The 19,266-nt window shown below is 35.8% G+C and overlaps 2 protein-coding genes across 3 annotated transcripts; both read left to right on the forward strand.

Moving 5' to 3' along the window:
* The first annotated feature begins 282 nt into the window (after positions 1–282).
* On the forward strand, positions 283–13,146 carry LOC127998768 (snRNA-activating protein complex subunit 4). The gene is made up of 24 exons (XM_052592134.1): positions 283–450; positions 1,041–1,181; positions 1,532–1,572; positions 1,692–1,779; positions 1,947–1,969; positions 2,068–2,214; positions 2,337–2,462; positions 2,552–2,630; positions 2,785–2,866; positions 3,162–3,263; positions 3,753–3,825; positions 3,935–4,099; positions 4,257–4,407; positions 4,727–4,833; positions 5,001–5,095; positions 6,670–6,764; positions 7,807–7,889; positions 7,982–8,476; positions 8,592–8,678; positions 8,912–9,059; positions 10,418–10,488; positions 10,571–10,636; positions 10,770–10,800; positions 10,935–13,146. Exons 2-24 carry the CDS (start codon positions 1,058–1,060, stop codon positions 12,779–12,781), a joined length of 4,326 nt encoding a protein of 1,441 aa, XP_052448094.1. The 5' UTR covers positions 283–450; positions 1,041–1,057; the 3' UTR covers positions 12,782–13,146.
* Positions 13,147–13,791: 645 nt separating this feature from the next.
* LOC127998784 (caspase recruitment domain-containing protein 9) lies at positions 13,792–18,958 on the forward strand. 2 transcript variants are annotated; one of them, XR_008171629.1, is made up of 12 exons: positions 13,792–14,079; positions 14,249–14,386; positions 14,812–15,137; positions 16,082–16,261; positions 16,338–16,481; positions 16,974–17,099; positions 17,310–17,498; positions 17,742–17,777; positions 17,940–17,988; positions 18,079–18,122; positions 18,210–18,278; positions 18,368–18,958. XR_008171629.1 is itself a non-coding variant. In XM_052592135.1 (12 exons), the coding sequence occupies exons 1-12, from the start codon at positions 13,878–13,880 to the stop codon at positions 18,459–18,461; spliced, it is 1,608 nt and encodes a 535-aa protein (XP_052448095.1). In that variant the 5' UTR covers positions 13,792–13,877; the 3' UTR covers positions 18,462–18,958. The 2 variants fall into 2 exon arrangements, 1 of the variants encoding a protein (XP_052448095.1); XM_052592135.1 differs by having other exon boundaries at positions 18,199–18,278.
* The last annotated feature ends 308 nt before the right edge of the window (positions 18,959–19,266 follow it).

Below are 19,266 nucleotides of genomic sequence, written 5' to 3' on the forward strand. Positions count from 1 at the left end.
GAAACTGAAATATATGGCTTCAAATGGTTGCTAAAATATCCTTTATTGTCATAATACCTTTTTTGATGATAGATGAAAAAACTATTTTATTTATGTATTTTTTAACATACACAGTAACTATGCTAAACATTAAAGTAATATGTATAAATGTAATGTTAATTTACTAACGTAGTAATGAACATATTAAAACCTAATTCTTTGATAGCTGAGAAGCACTGGGACTTTTATTATGAAGTGTGAGTGAAGATGACGCTCTATTTCCGCGCCTTTCACGTGTGTAACTACGGTTTGTACACACATGACGTTGCATGAGCGTAGAGTAGTTTCACCAGGGAGGAATTATTCTTCACAGTTAAAGTACGGTTTATGTAAATATTTGTTTGCAGACAGCCATCAAAAGAACGACTTTAGTTTATCGTGCAATACTTGTAAATCTAGTTAGCAAAGTCCGTAAGTGTACTCTTTGTAAACTTGCTGCTGTCAAGGGAAATTTGAATGGGTCAAAAGTGCACATATATATATATATATATATATATATATATATATATATATATATATATATATATATATATATATATATATATATATATATATATATAATAAACTATTACATTTCATTGGACTTAAGAACTGTATGTAAAATGAAATCAAGAGACATTGTAAACCAACCTTTTACATTTTCTCAGTGTTTTAAATATGTAACCAACACCTTTTATGTAACTTTTTTTAACATTTTAAATTCAGCGGTAGTCTGTCTTTGGTGAAAACATTGCTGTAGATTCAAAATGATGCATGATCAAATGACAGAGGTTTCATTGATTGTTTTATGGAAGGTAAAACTAAAATTGACAGGAGAGAATAAAACAGACTTTGTTGTGTAGTTAAAGGAACCTCTTAAGACCAGTGAAATATGCCAAAAATAATATTAATAAAATATATTAATATAATAATATCTTAATAATAATATTTATGCACTTTACACACCTGCAAATGAGTAAGATCGCATTGGCAAAGTGTTGTAACCTGTCAAATGTTTTCAGATCGCTCCTGGTCTTACATGGAATCGAATGAGTTACTTGAGAAAAGGGATAAAATCCAGAGGGAGATTTTGGCTCTTGAGAGTACTCTGGGTGCAGACAGCAGCATCACAGACCTTCTGTCATCTGACAGCAGCAGTGATGGTGAGAGAGAGAGATATATATATAACCTAACTGTGAGAGAGAGGCCCGTCTCTCCTCTGTCTTTTGGGCATCCCATTGCACTAATTTACCAGTGAGTGAATTAAGTGAATCATGAATCAACTTAATCATAAATGAATAATTATTTTAGATCAAATGTGTTCACAAAATTTTCTGAATGATTCAGTAGTGATCTAAAAATAATTTGATGAAATCTTTACTCACCATTCCCAAATGACTGGAATGGTGATGGAAAAGTTACAGAATTGCTTTGGCCAAAAAGTGTAGGAGCCTTGTTTTTGACTTGTGCTCTGTGCTTTACATTAAAGTAATATATAATGTTTCTGTGACAGATGGTGAATCTGATAACAGTGGACCTGAAGTTGAAGGAGGGGTAAGAATCTAAAAAGCCAAATGGTCACTATAGAAATGAAGCACACTATAGAAATAAAATGTAATAATCTTCTTGCAATGTTTTTTTTTCATTGTTATATTGCTTGTAATTGCCTCTAGGAGCGTGGTGACTTGGAGGCAGAGCGCCTGCGGATACAGAAGGAGATTGAAGAGTTAGAGAATACACTTGGTGCTAGTGTATTGGAAGGTAAATAATATCTTATTGTCTATATCAATTTTCAACAGCCTGAAAAACGTACTTTTAAATATATGATGCATAATCTGAAAAGTCAGTTGCAATTTATTATTGGGTGTTGGGTCTGCTGTTTCAGCTATACAATTAATATTATGTGTATTTTATTTTTTGCAAAACAGAGAGTGAACATGACAATGATTCTGTGAGTTACCACTTTGTTCCTTTGATACATGCTTTAATTATATTTTCCCATTATTGTTTTAAAATGCTTATAATACTGTAATGTTCTGCTCTTATTAGAGTTATGAAGACGGTGATGATGATGATGAGCTGGATCTTCCTCAAAATGTGGAGACTTGCCTGCAAATGAATTTGGTCTATCAGGAGGTGTTGAAAGAGAAGCTAGCTTTCCTGGAACAAGTCCTCAGTGAGAATCATCAGCAGCAGGTGAACAACAAACATCAGGGCTGTAGTTCACTGAAACGGAGTCTTCATGCCTTCATGATTGCATGAGTTTAATTACAGCAGAAGTATTTTAAAACTTTTGATTTTAAACTGTGCCTCCAAAGAAAGAGATTGAGGCCCAGATCTCTGCCTCAAGCACTTCTAGCTGCTCCTTACCAGGAGTTCCCCCTCAGAAACAATTTCTTGGATACTTCATGAAGCCTTACTTCAAAGACAAACTCACCGGTCTGGTATGTTACGATCTTGCATCCCAGAATTATCATTGTTAAGATTTGTTTATTTATTTGCATATCATTTTTTCCCTTTGTTTGCTTTCTAGGGCCCTCCAGCAAATGAAGAAACCAAAGCAAAGCTGAGTCATGGTACCAGACCCATTGAGGAGCTGAAAATAAAAAGATGTATGTTTTGTGACACCATGCTTTTATATATATACATATATATAAACTTGTATCTAAGTGATTTTTTATATATATATATATTTAAAAAATATATATATATATATATTTTATATATATTTTTGTATAAAAATTAAATGCTGGTTATTTCTTTCAGGGGATGGTTGGCAGAAAACGTTGCTGACCAATGCAGTTGCCAAAGACACTATGAAACGGATGCTACAGCCCAAATTATCCAAGTGAGTTCTGGACAACAGAAAACCAAACCTAAACATCTTCCCTGTCTGTTATATTTGGACAGAAAGAAGTTATTTAGATATGCAAGTTTGCTTTCTCAGTAAATGTAAGCGTTATTATTATTACCTTTATTTAACCAGAATAAAACTCATTGAGATTAAAAATCTCTTTTCCAAAAGCGTCCTGGCCAAGACTTGTATATTTTATAAGTTATGTGTATGGGTTATGTGTGTATTTTTGTCGAAAATGGCTGTTTTTAGAAATGTTGAGTTTGAGATGTTTCATTTGTATTCATAGGCTGGATTATCTGAGTGCCAAGATGTCTCGAGCTGATGATGAGAGAAAAGAAGAACTGAAAAAACAAATGGATTTAATTGAGAAAGAAATTGTAGAAATAAGGTAACCGTAGTTTAAGCACCTTAAGATTGAGTTATTTGTGTATTTACTGAAATAATTATATGCAGTTATAATCTAACAAAAGATTTCGAATTCAAATAAATGCTGTTCTTTTGAAATTCCTATTTGTCATAGGATCCTAAAAAAAAGGCATATTAAACTGTTTACAACATTGATAATAATCAGAAATGTTTCTTGAACATCGAATCAGCATATTGGATTTCTAAAGGATCGTGTGACACTGTATACTAGAGTAATGGTTGCTGAAAATTCAGCTTGGCCATCACTGGAATAAATCAGATTTAAAAATATATTCACATCGAAATCAGTTGAATCATAATAGTATTTCTCAGTATTACTGTTTTACTAGCCTTGGGGAGCATAAGAGACTTCTTTCAAAAGCATTAAAAACCTCACAGACCCCCAAACCTTTGAATGGTTGTGTACTTGGTGTGCAATAAAATGTGTAATCAGACTTTATAATATCATCAGTGCCCTGAAAGATGATCAGCTATTGGGTAATCGCCATGATGATCATGACTGGGAGAAAATATCAAATATTGACGTAAGTGATGTCGTTATTTTATTAAGATGCATCCATATAAATCTTGTTTTGTCTTATAACGGCAGTTTTCAATTTCAAAAGCATGAGAGAACTTGTTTGTGTCTGATAGTTTGAAGGTTTGCGACAGGCTGAGGATTTGAAAAGGTTCTGGCAGAACTATTTACACCCCTCCATTGACAAGTCAGTGTGGAAACAGGACGAGATTGATAAACTGAAAGGAATTGTAGAAAAGTACAATTGCTGCCGTTGGGACAAAATCGCAGAGGCTCTTGGGGTAAGGAAAGAGAAATTCAAGCACTTTCAAAACAGCTGCTGATGTTAACATGGTTAACAACAGGTTTTTAATATGTTTAACAATACTGCCTTCACCTCATGTGTACATGTATAATTTTTACATATATATATGTAATGTTTTGTTTTTGTTTTTCCAGACAAACAGAACGGCTTTCATGTGCTTCCAGACTTACCAGCGCTACATTTCAAAGACCTTCAGAAGGAGAGAGTGGACAAAAGAGGAAGATGAGATCCTCAGAAAACTGGTTGAAAAAATGAGATTTGGCAACTACATTCCCTACATACAGAGTGAGACATATGGGTCTTCTTGAGCTCTTGTGCTGAATGTTGCACATTTGTTTCTGAAACCGATCTTTCAGACTCTGCAATCAGCTTGGATAAGCCAAATTAATATAAAATAGCTGATATATAATATAGTTAGAAACAAAATCAAGGGAACAGCAAGATATTGATCACACAAAATGTGTACTTGCATCTGACTGCACTTTTAAATGCTTTAAATGCAAGAATATGTCCTTTATGACAGGTTTCATTTACTTCAGTTGTGCTTTGGAAATAAGTATGTATCATAGGGGCTATTTATTTGTATTATTTATTATCTCCACAGTGTCATACTTCATGGAGGGCCGTGATGGATCACAGCTGGCATATCGCTGGACGTCCGTTTTGAATCCTTCTATAAAGAAAGGCCCCTGGTCCAAAGAGGAGGACCAAGTATGGAGCTGACTTAATTATTGATATTGTACTCTCTTACAATAAATGTGAAACTGATTTAATGCATTGCCTTTTTTTTGTCAGTGAAGACACAATGTTTTCAAATCTGTTGCATGCCAAATTTGACTAATCAGTTTCACTAATTTGACGAACTGCTTTCATATCAGTTGTTGCGGAATGCTGTCGCAAAATATGGCATCAAAGAATGGGGGAAAGTCAGACTGGAAGTGCCGGGCAGGATTGACAGTGCTTGTCGTGACAGGTACAGTATGACGCATTTTAAGAAAAGTAAATGTACCGGTGCTTCTCAATAAATTAGAATGTCGAGGAAAAGTTCATTTATTTCAGTAGTTTAACTTGTGTATTAAATAAATTCAATGCACAGAGACTGAAGTAGTTTAAGTCTTTGGTTCTTTTAATTGTGATGATTTTGGCTCACATTCAACAAAAACACACCAATTCACGGTCAACAAATTAGAATACTTCATAAGACCAAAAAAATTGTTGGCCTTCTGGAAAGTATGTTCATTTTTGCTTTAATTACTGCCTCAATTCGGTGTGGCATGCAGGTGATCACTTTGTGGCACTGCTGTTGTATGGAAGCCCAGGTTTCTTTGACAGTGGCTTTCAGCTCATCTGCATTTTCTGGTCTCTTGTTTCTCATCTTCCTCTTGACAATACTCCACAGATTCTCTGTGAGGTTCAGGTATGGTTAGTTTGCTGGCCAGTCAAGCACATCAACACCATGGTCATTTAACCAACTTTTGGTGCTTTTGGCAGTGTGGGCAGGTGCCAAATCCTGCTGGAAAATAAAATCAGCATTTTCAAAAAGCTGTTCAGTAGAAGGAAGCACAAAGTGCTCCAAGATTTTTTGGTAAACGGGTGCAGTGACTTTAAAAAAACACAATGGACCAACACCAGCAGATGACATTGCACCCCAAATCATCACAGACTGTGGAAACTTAACACTGGACTTCAAGCAGCTTTTGCTTTGAGTTTCTCCACCCTTCGTCCAGACTTGCTTTCCAAATGAAAAACAAAACTTGTTCTCATCTGAAAAAAGGACTTTGGACCAATGGCAACAGTCCATTTCTTCTTATCCTTAACCCAGGTAAGATGCCTCTGACATTGTCTGTGGTACAGGAGTGGCTTAACAAGAGGAAAACGACAACCATAGCCAAATCTCTTGACACGTCTGTGTGTGGTGGCTCTTGATGCCTTGACCCCACCCTCATTCCATTCCTTGTGAAGGACACTCAAATTCTTGAACCCATTTTGCTTGACAATCTTCATAAGGCTGCGATTCTTTCAGTTGGTTGTGCATATTTTTCTCCCACACTTTTTCGTTCCACTCAACTTTCTGTTAACATGCTTGGATACAGCACTCTGTGAACAGCCAGCTTGTTGGCAATGCATTTTTGTTACTTACACTCCTTGTGAAGGGCGTCAATGATTGTCAGAGACCATTTTGAAGTCTCAGGAAACCTTTGCAGGTTTTTTGAGTTGATTAGCTGATTGGCTTCTAATATTTTAATTTGTTGAGATAGTAAATTGGTAGCTTTTGTGAAATGTGAGCCAAATCATCACAATTAAAAGAACAAAAGACTTGATCTACTTCAGTCTGTGTGCATTGAATTTATGTAATACATGAGTTTCACAATTTGAGTTGAATTACTGAAATAACTTTTCCTCGACATTCTAATTTATTAAAAAGCACCTGTATGCTCTGTAACTAATGTTTCATAATAACATCCCGGAAATAATTTGAACACCCAAATCAATCTGGCTGGATCGACTAGTGCTAGATACGTAAATATAAACAATTTTGCATCTTAGGTATTTGGATTGTCTTCAGGAACATGTGAAAAAGGGGCCTTGGAGCGAAGACGAGGTGGAACTACTAAAAGAAAAGGTTAAGAAATATGGTGTTGGTAAGTGAAATCTCAAATTAGCATTAATAAGTCTTAAAATAGGCAGAAACAATATCTAGTATGCATTTAAATTTGGGGCTGCACAATTAATCAGATTTCCAATCATGATTATGATTACAGATACCACAATTATGTAAAAAAATAGAAAAAAAAAGTCCATGTTTATTTTCTTTCTACAGGTTATCCTAAGGGTTTATCCATTGTTTAAATTTTTGTTTTAGAATAAAATTATAATAACATGCATATTTTCTTTTTTAATTTAAAGAAGAAAACAAAACCATGTATAGCTGACATTTGAGTCTTAATGCCATAGAAAAGCAATACGTTTTTTTCAGGAAGAGTGTTTTCAAAATGCTTTTTTACATGTAAATTAATATAGCACATAGTTGCTCCAAACTATGGTATAAAGCTATTCAAGCGTTCAGTCGTGATAATCATAATTTATCATCACAGTTTCAGAACAATCAAATAAAAATATTTTATAAAACTGTTTTACTGTATTTTATCAAATACTGTATATACAGCCTGGGTGAGCATAAGAGACTTTAAAAACATGAATAATTCTAAATAACACTCTTTTAAGTGGTAGTGTATTTAAATAACTAATGACCATTATGTCAAGGCCAACTCATGATGTTACTTTAGAGAGGAGATAGTTCATCATGAAAAATTGAAATAATTTTTGTTATATATATATATATATATATATATATATATATATATATATATATATATATATATATATATATATGGAGAAAATCTAACAAAAGGAATAGTTTCACTGTTCAACTTCTTGAAATGACGTACAAAAATTCTTAAACCAACAGATTTTATTTTCATTTTACTTTTACTCAGAGCTCATAGTTTCATGGTAAGTATAATATACTATAATATAGTATAGTATAATAACATAATTTACATTTTTGATGCATTATTTAAATTATTTTACATTTTACTTTTTTTGGGCATTGGTCCTCAGTCAAGTTAGATTTTTGGCCCTTCGTATTAAAATGTTTGGGCACATCTGCTCATTAATTTCCAGGCAAGTGGAGTAAGATTGCCTCCGAGATCCCAACCCGGATTGACTGTCAGTGCCTAAGCAAGTGGAAATTACTAACACAAGCTGTAAGTTCATTCTTCAGTAAATCTTGCATCCTTCAAGAAGATTAAATGTCAAAAATAAACATAAACATTCTGTGGTTGTTGTTTTCCTTCAGAGTGAGAGTAAAGAGCATCAGAGTAAAGGCATAAAAAGAAAAAGGACAACAGTGCCACAAAAAAGTAAAAGACAAAAAGTATTGAAAAGAAACATTAAACAAGAGATTATCACCAGCTCCGAGGACGAAAACCAGATAATAAATAATATGGACAGTGATGTTGAATCAGATGTTCCCAAAGATCTGGAAATACCTCAAAAACAGGAAATACCACGAAAGGACTACGTACAGCCAGATATGAAGGAATGGATACCTGTCAATGCAAACACAGCAGTTCATTCTCTAGGAACTGTCAGGACTGTGTGGGTCTGTCCTCCAACCATCGAGGATGAGCTAGATGAATCCTCTACAAAATCTGTCTTCGACCGCATTCGATCAGAGAAGAGCAAATGTCCAAAAGTCATGCTCAGTTTCGTGCGCAATACTGTCCTGAACCACTGTGGAAACCTGGAAAGAACTTACGTAGGTTTAAAACCTACTGTCCTGCAGAGTCAGGTAAGATGTTTTCTTTCTCTTTTTAGGTCAGACCCATTTTTAGTTATTTTTTTTATTTTATATATATGTTCTGCAATGCTTCTGTGTAAAAATGAATTTAATTTCATGCATGCAGACTGACGATGAGAATGCCATGCTCAAGGTGTCCCTGAGTGACATTAAACTCTTCCTACAGTGCAAGGGAGCCTCTGTTAGTAAGAAGGTACGGTTAACACAGATAATACTCGATGTAACATTTATAGTACATAACATAAGACCATTATTATTAAGTGTGTTAGAAAATAGTTGCCACTTTCTAAGAGCTTATAAGATTTAAAACTATATTCTCTATAGACTATTAAGGCAGTATTGTCTTTATAATATCATGCTTGCTATATAATAATACACTTACTTTACATTGATTGTATGCATTTTTCCTTTCAAAATGACCTAAAGGAGAAAACGACAAGTCCAATGAATATAAAGAAAAAAAGGCCAGCTCGGAACATGGCTAGTCTTACTAATGACCTCCTTAAAGCCATCACCCCATGGATTGGTAATGTGATCCTGCCTGCTCCAGTGAATGAAAATACATTTTGCCAAGGTATAGACCCTTGTTTCACTTCAGACAAAACCCCTTAACATTTGTGGGTTCTTGTGGTACTGAAGCAATGTTTTAGCAACCTCACACATCAGACAGTTAATTTACATAAAAAAAATTTTTTTTAGATAGTTTTCCAATAAAAATATAACATACTTAAAGCTGCGGTAGGTAACTTTTGACGCTCTAGCGGTTAATAAACAGAACTGCTTGCGTCTTGCGGAAGGACATCGTAGCCGGAACTACTTCTCTCTGTTTATGTCTATGAAGAATCACAAAGGTACTTGGTTACTCCGCCGCTGTATCCTCGAAGCAATCTAAAATAGTCAGAATATAAAAACTTATTATAGATGTACCCTAGTGATTCAGGACAAGCTAAAAACACGGTTTGGAAAACGGATTCATGGTGTACTCGCTTATTATATACATTTTTCTACATTTTGAACATAAACAAAGTTACGGACCGCAGCTCTGATTGGATGTTTCTAACCGGGAGCGGATGGCTTTCTGTAAATGGCAATAGGAGCACTGGGAGGAGCCAGAGGAGCTTGATTTTTTTCACAGATTATCTGTCTCATATTCTACTGTCAGGACATAATGACAGGTTTAACAAATATGTAAAAAATATATTTTTACAAATGTTCCCTACTGCAGCTTTAACTGAAGATACATTTACAAAATTAAGTTTATGCTTAAAACAAGAACAAATATCTGTCAACAGTATATATGAAGATTTCCATTTTAATAAAGTATATTTGTTCATGTTTAAAATCTAAATACATTTTACTGGTAACAAGTAAGTAGATGTATCATGATTAAAGACATGATTCCAGACATTTGCACTGGAACAAAAAGTTAACAAAGCTATTTCCATTCTAGTTCTAGTGTTTGGGAGGAGACATATTCAAGCCTTAAGCAATTATTGTTATATTTTTTATGTAAAATGAATTACAAAATAATGGAGATGCGCCCTCCAGAAACTTGTGTTCTGCAAGTTTGCAACCTCCCAATCTCAATTTAAATATCTGAGACTTTACTCATTTTCAAAAAAACATCTTAAGACTCATCTTTTTAACCAGCACTGGACCAACTAACACTAGCAATTACCTTTTCTTGTCTAAAAGCGTTTGCTAAATGATTAAATGTAAAAGACATTTTATCTAGAAAATATTGTTTTACATATTAAAACAATTTATAAAACCAGTAGAAACCCCATGGACGTAAAATTAGTTGCAACTACAATTCACACTGACTTTAAGCAATAAGTTCAGTTTATAGGACTCTAGTGTGCAGATACAATTCAAGTAAAAAATTCAAGGCATTATTTTTTTTTCAATAATTAATCAATTATCTTTTTACAGGTGATATTGTTGGAATGAAAGCAGCAGACATCACTCTTCCAAAAACATCAGTGTTGTCATTTTTCCTCAAAGTAAGCCTACTAACTTTGTCAACGGTTACGATTAAATAAAATAAATAAAGATGTTTCACGTGGTTGTGTTTTCTTAACACAGGCTTTTCAAATAGATATCAAGGGTTGCAGGAATGTCTTTGAAATTCAGCAAAAGTTCGACATTAAGGTATTTTTCAATCCAGCATCATAAGTTATTTAGCCTAGTCGTCATAATTTGTTGCAGATGTGCATATGAGTATGCAGTATTTCTTAAAAGAAAGTAATACTCCTAAGATTAGTGTTGTCTTGTCTTTTTTCAGAAGCCAATCGCTCAATCAAAACCGAGAACAGGTATGTCAGTTTATATTTATCCATTTTAAATTCTTGAAATGCAATAAATAATGCACATATCTGATTCTTTCTGACCGTAATATGCTTAATGTGAATGTTTCCTTCCTATGGTTATTTGGCTCTTCCTCAAAAAGTGTCAGCAATTATTAAAGAGGCAAACCAGAAAGCAGAGTACAAGAAACCTGCAGAACCTCCTCAACGTCCACCTCCCCTGCAGCCGGTGGTTTTTAACCCTCCCCAGCAGCCAGTCAGGCAGATGACAACCCCTGCTTTGATTCATCCCAGAACTCTTGTCATTACACAGCCATACAAGCAGAGGACAGTACTACCACAGTCACCACCACAAGCTGTATCACAGATTACTCTACCACTAATACAGCAGACAACACCTGCCCAACCAGTTATGGCCTCAACCCCCAAATCACCAAGTGTAGATGCCTCAAACAGCATTGAATCTACAAAACACATCCACAAACCTACTGAGAAAGTCCAAGCCCTAAAGGAAGAGTCGCTGAAACGAAACCAAAACAAACCGAATGTTGTTTTTCAGACCATCAGATTGCAGACGCAGCCAGTAAACTGGATTCTTGCCCCCACCAATTTGGTACAAGTAACCGGTCCGCTTTCTGCTAATATCCCAAGCAACCAGACACTAACTGTGCCAAACATTTCCCCCGTGAATAACCGTATTCGTCCATGCATCTCAACCAGTCTATACCCATCATCATCTACCTTTGTTGTTGCTGCTTCCTCTGACAATCCTGCCCTTATATATTCTCCAGTCTCTAATGCCTCCCGAGATACCCTGAAGACTTCCTCCTCTGTGAACATTAGCCCCAAAGGCATCCAGGTGCCTCTTTCACCTACTTCGACCTTAGTACAGAGCAAAAGTGTGCTACATAGTGTTCAGATGTTATCTCCAACACCTAAAGAGGACCAGAAAAGTGCACACATTGAAGCTATGAAGAACTCCTCAGACTCCTCTTCTGATGAATCCATTGTAAAGCAATATCAGACCTCTACACCAACTGGTTCCAGAGTACCCCCTGATGTTTTCAGCATTCTTCCAGTTCCCTTGACTGTGGCACCTCCGGCTAATCCACCAGTCCCATCCAAGCCAACAAATAATTCTGCAGTGGCAAAGTCTCCTGGTGTTAATGAAAATGGCTACGTTCCTGTAAGAACTATTCAGCTGCCAACCTTCATCCAACAGAAATGTTCACCCCACACAATATTGAGCCCCCTTTCTACTTCTAGAAGACTGCTCCAACCAATTGCTCCTTCACCTCAGTTTATAGCTCAATATCCTCATATTGTGGCTCCATTAGCTCAGATTATGGCTCCATCACCTCAGATAGGGGCTCCACCAGCTCACATTGTTGCTCCATCAACTCAGTTTGTTGATCCATTACCTTGGATTGTGGCTTCATCACCTCAGATTGCGGCTCCATTAGAAGTACCTCAAATCATAACATCAAGTGAACCATTGCTCCCTTTTCCTGATATTCCCTCTGATGTTGTTAGATTTAATCCTCACTTGATATTCCCTGAGCAGTCATCTGAAGTAGATGACTGGATGAATGGAAAAGGTGGAATTCCTCTACCTCATCTGGAGCTGTCTTTGCCTTACCTTCCACCGTCTGCCGCCAGCATCAAAACACTGACTTCTTTGCTCAAAGTTAAACAATCTCTGCTTGCAGCTGCAGTGAATATCCTGCCAGATGAATATCAAAATCACAGAGAGGAAGAAGATCAAGTAGCTGCCATCCGCAAAATGATTGCTGAAAGGTTTGCCTCAAATCCAGCATACCAGCTTTTGAAGGCTCGTTTCTTGTCATGCTTCACCCTACCAGCCCTTTTGGCCTCTATAAACCCTTCTGAGAAATGTCAGTCGCCTACAGATGACAATAGTGATGATGCTGAGGTCTTGTATTTACAAAAGAGAGAGAAAAGGATTCAGCCACCAGCTACAGTAAGTTGAAATGAAAACGAAGCAGCAGCAAAACATTTTTCAGGAATCGGGACAAAAAGGCAAACGAGTCGATGTTGAGTTACGTAAGATTCATCAGCTGAATGAATGCCAGCAGCTTCAGATTTTGTATAGTTCAAGATGAATGTAGACAAGTGTACCACTACAAAAAATTCAATATTAGAGTTCAAGGGACCAATCTGATATTAATTGCACTCATTTTTTTTACTCGATCCATATGCTTTAAGAACATTTAGTGTGTCCTAACAAGTTTCTTGAAAAAATAAAAAATAAAGACTTTTGCACTGAATTATTATGTACTTTAATTTTGTTAATGTTACTGCTTTTTGAATAAATTGTTCTGTTGAATTGTGAAATGTTGTCATTTTTTGGGTTCTTTGTGTTTTTATATTATAAGCATTTACATTTTGTATGCTTTTATGTTACATAATCATGATGTGCAACCCACACCTGAATCAAAACGTTTGTGAAATAAAAATAAAAACTCATACATTTATAAATTATTTTGTATATTCAATACCACTTTCCTGGGAATTTCCTGGGTTTTTAAACTAAACTAATTTCACGTGAGAATAGAAGATTAGTATCTTATTAGTAGCTGTTGTATTTTACATGAAGCTGGAAGCCTAACAAGGAATGCCAAGTTGAGATCACAGAGACACCCTATTAATAATTAGATTAGATTCAACTTTATTGTCTTTGAACATGTAAGGTACAAGGCAATTAAATGCAGTTCGCATCTAACCAGAAGTGCAATAAGCAGTAAGCACAGAATATACAAGGTCTATTGTATATGATGGTTGACTATACATTTTCTTCAGAAAATGTAAAAAAAAAAGAAAAAAAATGTATGTACTCATTCTGCGACCAAATACCGCCGAAAGTGCATTGCATCTCAAAATTTTTTGTTGTGAAATAGAGGGAAATAAAAAAATAAAAAAACTGCAATGACACCTGGAAAAAGGGAACTCCGTGAACTTCATTTCCTTTTTCAGTTTACAGACCAGCTGAATGTGTAACGCACGCTTAGGCTTAAAACCTGCCATCAAACAACTATTTTCAAGCCAACATAGAGCTAGTGTCAGTCATGTCCGACGGTCCAGGGGGTTTTGAGATGGAGGAGGATGATGAGTGCTGGGCACGGCTGGAAGACTACAGAATGCTGCTTATCAAGACCATTGAGCCCTCAAGGATAACACCTTATCTGAGACAGTGTAAAGTGCTGAGCAGCGAGGATGAAGAACAGATCTACAACGACCCCAGTCTGGTTATCAGACGCCGAAAAGTTGGTAAGTGTCTTTCTAAAGTTTAACTGTTTTAAAACATTAAATATGCAGCAAATATTGTTGAAAGAAATAGTTACTGTATAATGTGAAGCGTTCTATCTTATTTTCTAAGTATGTTTATATGAAGTGGTATCTAGATGTGGTTCAGAAATGACTTTTTATCCACTTATAGGAGTGCTGCTGGACATATTACAAAGAACTGGCCTCAAAGGATATGAGGCGTTTCTAGAGAGTTTGGAGCTAGACTACCCAGATGTATACCGCAAAATCACCGGCAAAGAGCCTGCTAGGGTCTTCTCCGTACTTATTGGTAAGCTGTAGGCCAACAGCAGTTGATTTGTATACCTTAAAAAAATACAAAATAAATGTTAAGCATAAAATACCTTAGTCACACCTTTTAAGTGAATAAAAATCATAATTGCTCTAAAAACTGCTATCATCATAGGCTAAAGGAGAACAGACGTTAAATATGGCCACAGGATTTTTGACCAGGTGGCCATAAGGGTAGGCTACTAAAAAGGGTCCTTAGAGAGGATATTTTAATAAACTGTACTAATATTAAGCTAATATTTAAAATGATAGTATAATAATAAGTTATTATATTGTGTTAGAGAAACAATTTTAGCTTTTTATGAGAGTCCAGAAGCATAGCTAGAAATGCTGTGCCTATTGACAGTATTGTGCCATGGGTCTGTATGCAAACTGGTTTCTAGAAGTCTCTGTCTGTTCACCCAGACACTGCCGGTGAGTGTGGCCTCACTCAGTTCCTCATGAGCGAGGTCGCTCGCCTACAGAAGCTCGCACAGGACGAACGGAGGAAGCGACTCGAAGTGTCTGCGCAGGCGGCGGAGCAGCTGGACGCCATCCGCCAGCTGCAGCTGTGTGAGAGCGAGCTGCACAAACAGCAGGACCGCGTGCAGCGCATCCGAGAGGAGCGCGAGCGCACGTGCGAGGAAGCGCGCAAACTGAGAGACGAGAATTACCGATTGATGCACGACTTGACCCGATTAAGCGAGGAGAAGAACTGCGCGCTCATGTGTAACAGAGACCTCCAGCTCGAGGTGATCAGTCAGTCCACCAGGAAAACATGTCCTGGTCATAGTTCACAACTACATCCAAAGATAGAAATAAGAAATTAAATGCATTTATTTGATTGCAGTTATGGTAATAATTGTAATGGAGTACTGCAGTTATTGTTTTTTTTTTTTTTCTCGTATAGACCAACCTAGAAGTTACATCTCCCTGGTGCCCTCAACGAGATCCATATTAGATTGTTTATTTTTTTTTTTACTTTTGAATTGTTGCTGAAAATAAGCTTTGTGACCTGCAACAAACAAAAGTGTATGATTCTTATGTGCTTTATCATACTCTTCAGAAATTAGCTACATTTTTATGAATTATGAAGTTTAAATGGAAGCCAGCAAAACGTAGGCTTTAAACAATACAACACAGTCGCATTACGTAAACGAGAGTCTCGAGACCATCAGTTCCGGCAGCTCTTTTAGTGTTTATTTAAAAACATTTTCTCTGAAAGTCTGAGTAAGAATAGTTTGCATGAACGTGATTCTGAACATAATGAGGCTGTAAAGAATTTGATAAAAGAACACAGCGAGTAACGCTAGATGAGTTCTTCTGTTTGCCGTGAAGACTTTTAATTTCCCTGACAACCTCTGCAGTCCCAATTAGCCACATCTTAACCAAAACCCTTTTTCAAGAAAAGTAAATGCTTTATAAAATATTTTCATAAAATAAATTGGGCTTATGCTTGCATGCTTTATTTTAGGCAGTTAGCCAAATGCCCGAAAAAAACTATTGATGTAAGAACCGTAAGTCCTATAATTGCTAATTCTTTCTGAGTTTTGGCCTACAGAAATACGTCATGCCCGTTACATGTCTATGAATGCCACACGTCAAATATTGTTAATATTAAACGTTTTTCTCTTTAAATTTGATCTTTTCTCTTTGTGTATTTTCTTTTCCCCATATTTTTGTTCCTTTCTATAAGATTGAGAAATTGAAACACAGCTTAATGAATGCAGAAAGTGACTCAAAGATCCAACGGAAAAAGACAATAACCTTGAAAAATGCCATGGAGCAGAGGCCAAGTCCAGAGCTGATCTGGCAGATGCAGAGAGAAAAGGACCTCCTTACAGCTCGTATACAAGAGCTCGAGAGTGCTTGCAAGGTAAATCAGTCTCACTTAGACTACACTAATCAAAATATGAACAAGAATGCCTAATACTCACAATTCATTGACACAGGTCCAAACTCTGGAGCACGAAAAGCTTGATTCACAGTCATTAGAGGAATTCAAGCAACAAATTCAGGCACAACACCAAGAACTGGTGAATGATCTCTACAATCTAAGGAGAGACCTACATGGCACAGAAAAGTTGCGTGATAAGGTAACCTGCATGTGTTTAATTATACATGTAAACTGGATGCAAAGTTAATTTTACTTTGTTTTTTATTATGCATATCATACTGCGAGAAAAACAAACAAAGCTATTTGACTTTCAGCTGTGATGAGCTGTGGTCATTTTGATTTGCTCAGCAAAAGAGTTTTCCTGGAGCATTTCAGTCCTTGGTAGGCCATTAAAAATCCCATGATGTCCTTTGAAAAAGGGTAGGGGTAAAACCCTGGAATCTTAGCTAAATTCTCTTATTGGCCTCCTAATCATCCCCCATATACTGATTGACTACTTCACTCCGTCTCCTCTACACCAGCGCAATATTGCTGCCATAACATCATCCAGGTGGATGCTGCACATTGGTGGTGGCTGAGGAGATTCCCCCCTTCCATTTAAAGTTCTTTGAGAACCCAGAAAAGGGCTAAATGTAACAAATTATTAATTTTTATTATTATTATTATATATAATTTTGGTTTTATATTTAAGTATCGAGAGGAGAAGGATGAGTTGGAACTGAAGTGCGCAATGCTAAAAAAGGACTCCAAAATGTACCGTGACCGAATGGAAGACATTCTGAAGCAGCTGGAAGAGGTCATCAAAGAAAGAGACAAGGTATCACACTTTCATAGTTGAATATAATGCAACATTTACTTTTGGTACATGGCCCTAAATCTAGCTTGATTTTTACACACTTAATAGTAAAAAGATTGGACATGTCTATATTAGATGAAGAAAGGCCAATCTCTACTCAAATATATTCAATGTATCTGTTGTATGCATCACATTAACCACAGCAGTTGTATGGCACTGCCCTATTGATAGGCTATTTGTACAAGAGAGGAGTATCATTTGGAGAACTCCAAAAATCTCCAAGACAAAGACCAGTACCGCAAACAGATCCGGGAGATGGGCGAGCGTTATGATGAACTTCAAGTCCAGTTGTTTCGAACTCAAGGAGAAGTCCTTGCTCTCCATTCAAAGCTTCGCAAACAGAAAAACCCAATTCAAGTGGTATGTACACTTGAAACTTCTGCTACACAGAGTGAGCGTGACGTGTGAATGAAACATTAGTGATGAATCATTAGTCAGTTCAAAGGGTTAGGCTTCCTGTTATGTCAATCTGATGTAAGCACGTTATCTTTAGATACATAATGTATCATATATATATATATATATATATATATATATATATATATATATATATATATATATATATAAAATAGTATGTTTATTATGATTTGTTTTATTCCTCAGAACTCAGAAGAATGCTCCTTGCTGAGTTCATTTGAGGTAATTTTAATAGATGCTCTATTAATCATTTAAATGCAAACACTATTAAGAAATAAGATATTTCTGTAATGTCTTTTTCATTTTAAAGTGACTTTGTCCTCCACAGCATTTGGTTTGTATTCTTTTTAGTCATTAACAGGGTTGCTTACATTTTGTCCACAGATGAAAAGTCAGACTAGCGAGGAGGAGTCCAGGGAAATGTGTGAAAAGGGTAACACTCACTGTTTTTCTCCACCAGATCTCATGCTCGTAAAACAGACTGTTCTTGTTTTTTAAACCTTGTTCCTGTTTTCTCACAAAGATATGAGCGAAGAGTCTCAGAGCCAAACATCTGGCGAGTATAATGTTGGTATCTTTGGTGTGGATGTTTATGCATGCAGTTATAGTCGCTTCAATTTTTATGCATATTTCATATTTGCAGTATTCTGACAGGATGTTCTCTGAGGAGGAGAAATCCGCTAACTGCAGACTTAAAGGAAAATGCAACTTTTATTATAGGAGGTTGGTTTTATTGTATTCTTTCATAACTACAATTTAACCATTGAAGCAGAGCTACTACTTAAGCAAACTCCTAATGTGGTCTTGAACAGGAAACGTGCTTTAAGAACCAAAAAAATCACAGACAAAGAGAGTGCGCAGTGCATCCTGGACAACACTTCTGGGAGTGATACAGACGGGATGTGACATACAGCTTTGCACAAGGAGATGAAATGTGGCCTTCTTTGACACTATTTTAAAATACAATTTAATGACAATCCAACATGTTTTGCATCCAGTGACCCATAAAACCTGATTAACATTATATCAATGTAATCGTGTTCACTGTCAAAGTATGTCCAGTCAATCACTTATGTTATCATGAGTCTGATCTGCCACATTTCCTGTTATCTATTAATATACATACAACTTTTCATGTAAATCTTGTTCTCTTTTTTTGTTACAGAAACTGATGTTTAAAAATAAACACACCCAAAACATATTCACTGAACTTACTGTATAAGTCTGACATTGATCCCTTTCTAATGGGGGCATGAATTATACTATATGAACCTTTGTGAATGGGATATTCAAATTTTATTTCATTTTATTTTTTTGGTGAAGTTGAATTGAAATTGAATTGTAAAATAAAAGTGGCTGAATATATTTGATCAAAAATACAATAAAACATAAAACAAGTGTAATTTGTTTCTGTGATGACAAAGCACTTCTTCAGTGTCACATAAATCTTTGTTATGCATATCCTAGTTCAACAACAGACAAGCATATCTTAATATACATTTTTGCAATCAATTTAGCTGCGTAATATTTTTGTGGAAACCATTTTTTTTTCAAGATTGTTAGATGAATAGAAAGTTCAAAAGAACAGCATTTAGATTATCATTTAAAATATTTTGTTACATTTATGAATGTCTTTACTGTCACTGTGTCCTTGCTACTTGAAAGTATTATTAATAACAATTAAAAAGAATCTTACTGTCCCAAAATTTTG

This window comes from Carassius gibelio, chromosome A5 (genome assembly GCF_023724105.1).
Source record: "Carassius gibelio isolate Cgi1373 ecotype wild population from Czech Republic chromosome A5, carGib1.2-hapl.c, whole genome shotgun sequence".
In the NCBI taxonomy this organism is placed as follows: domain Eukaryota; kingdom Metazoa; phylum Chordata; class Actinopteri; order Cypriniformes; family Cyprinidae; genus Carassius; species Carassius gibelio.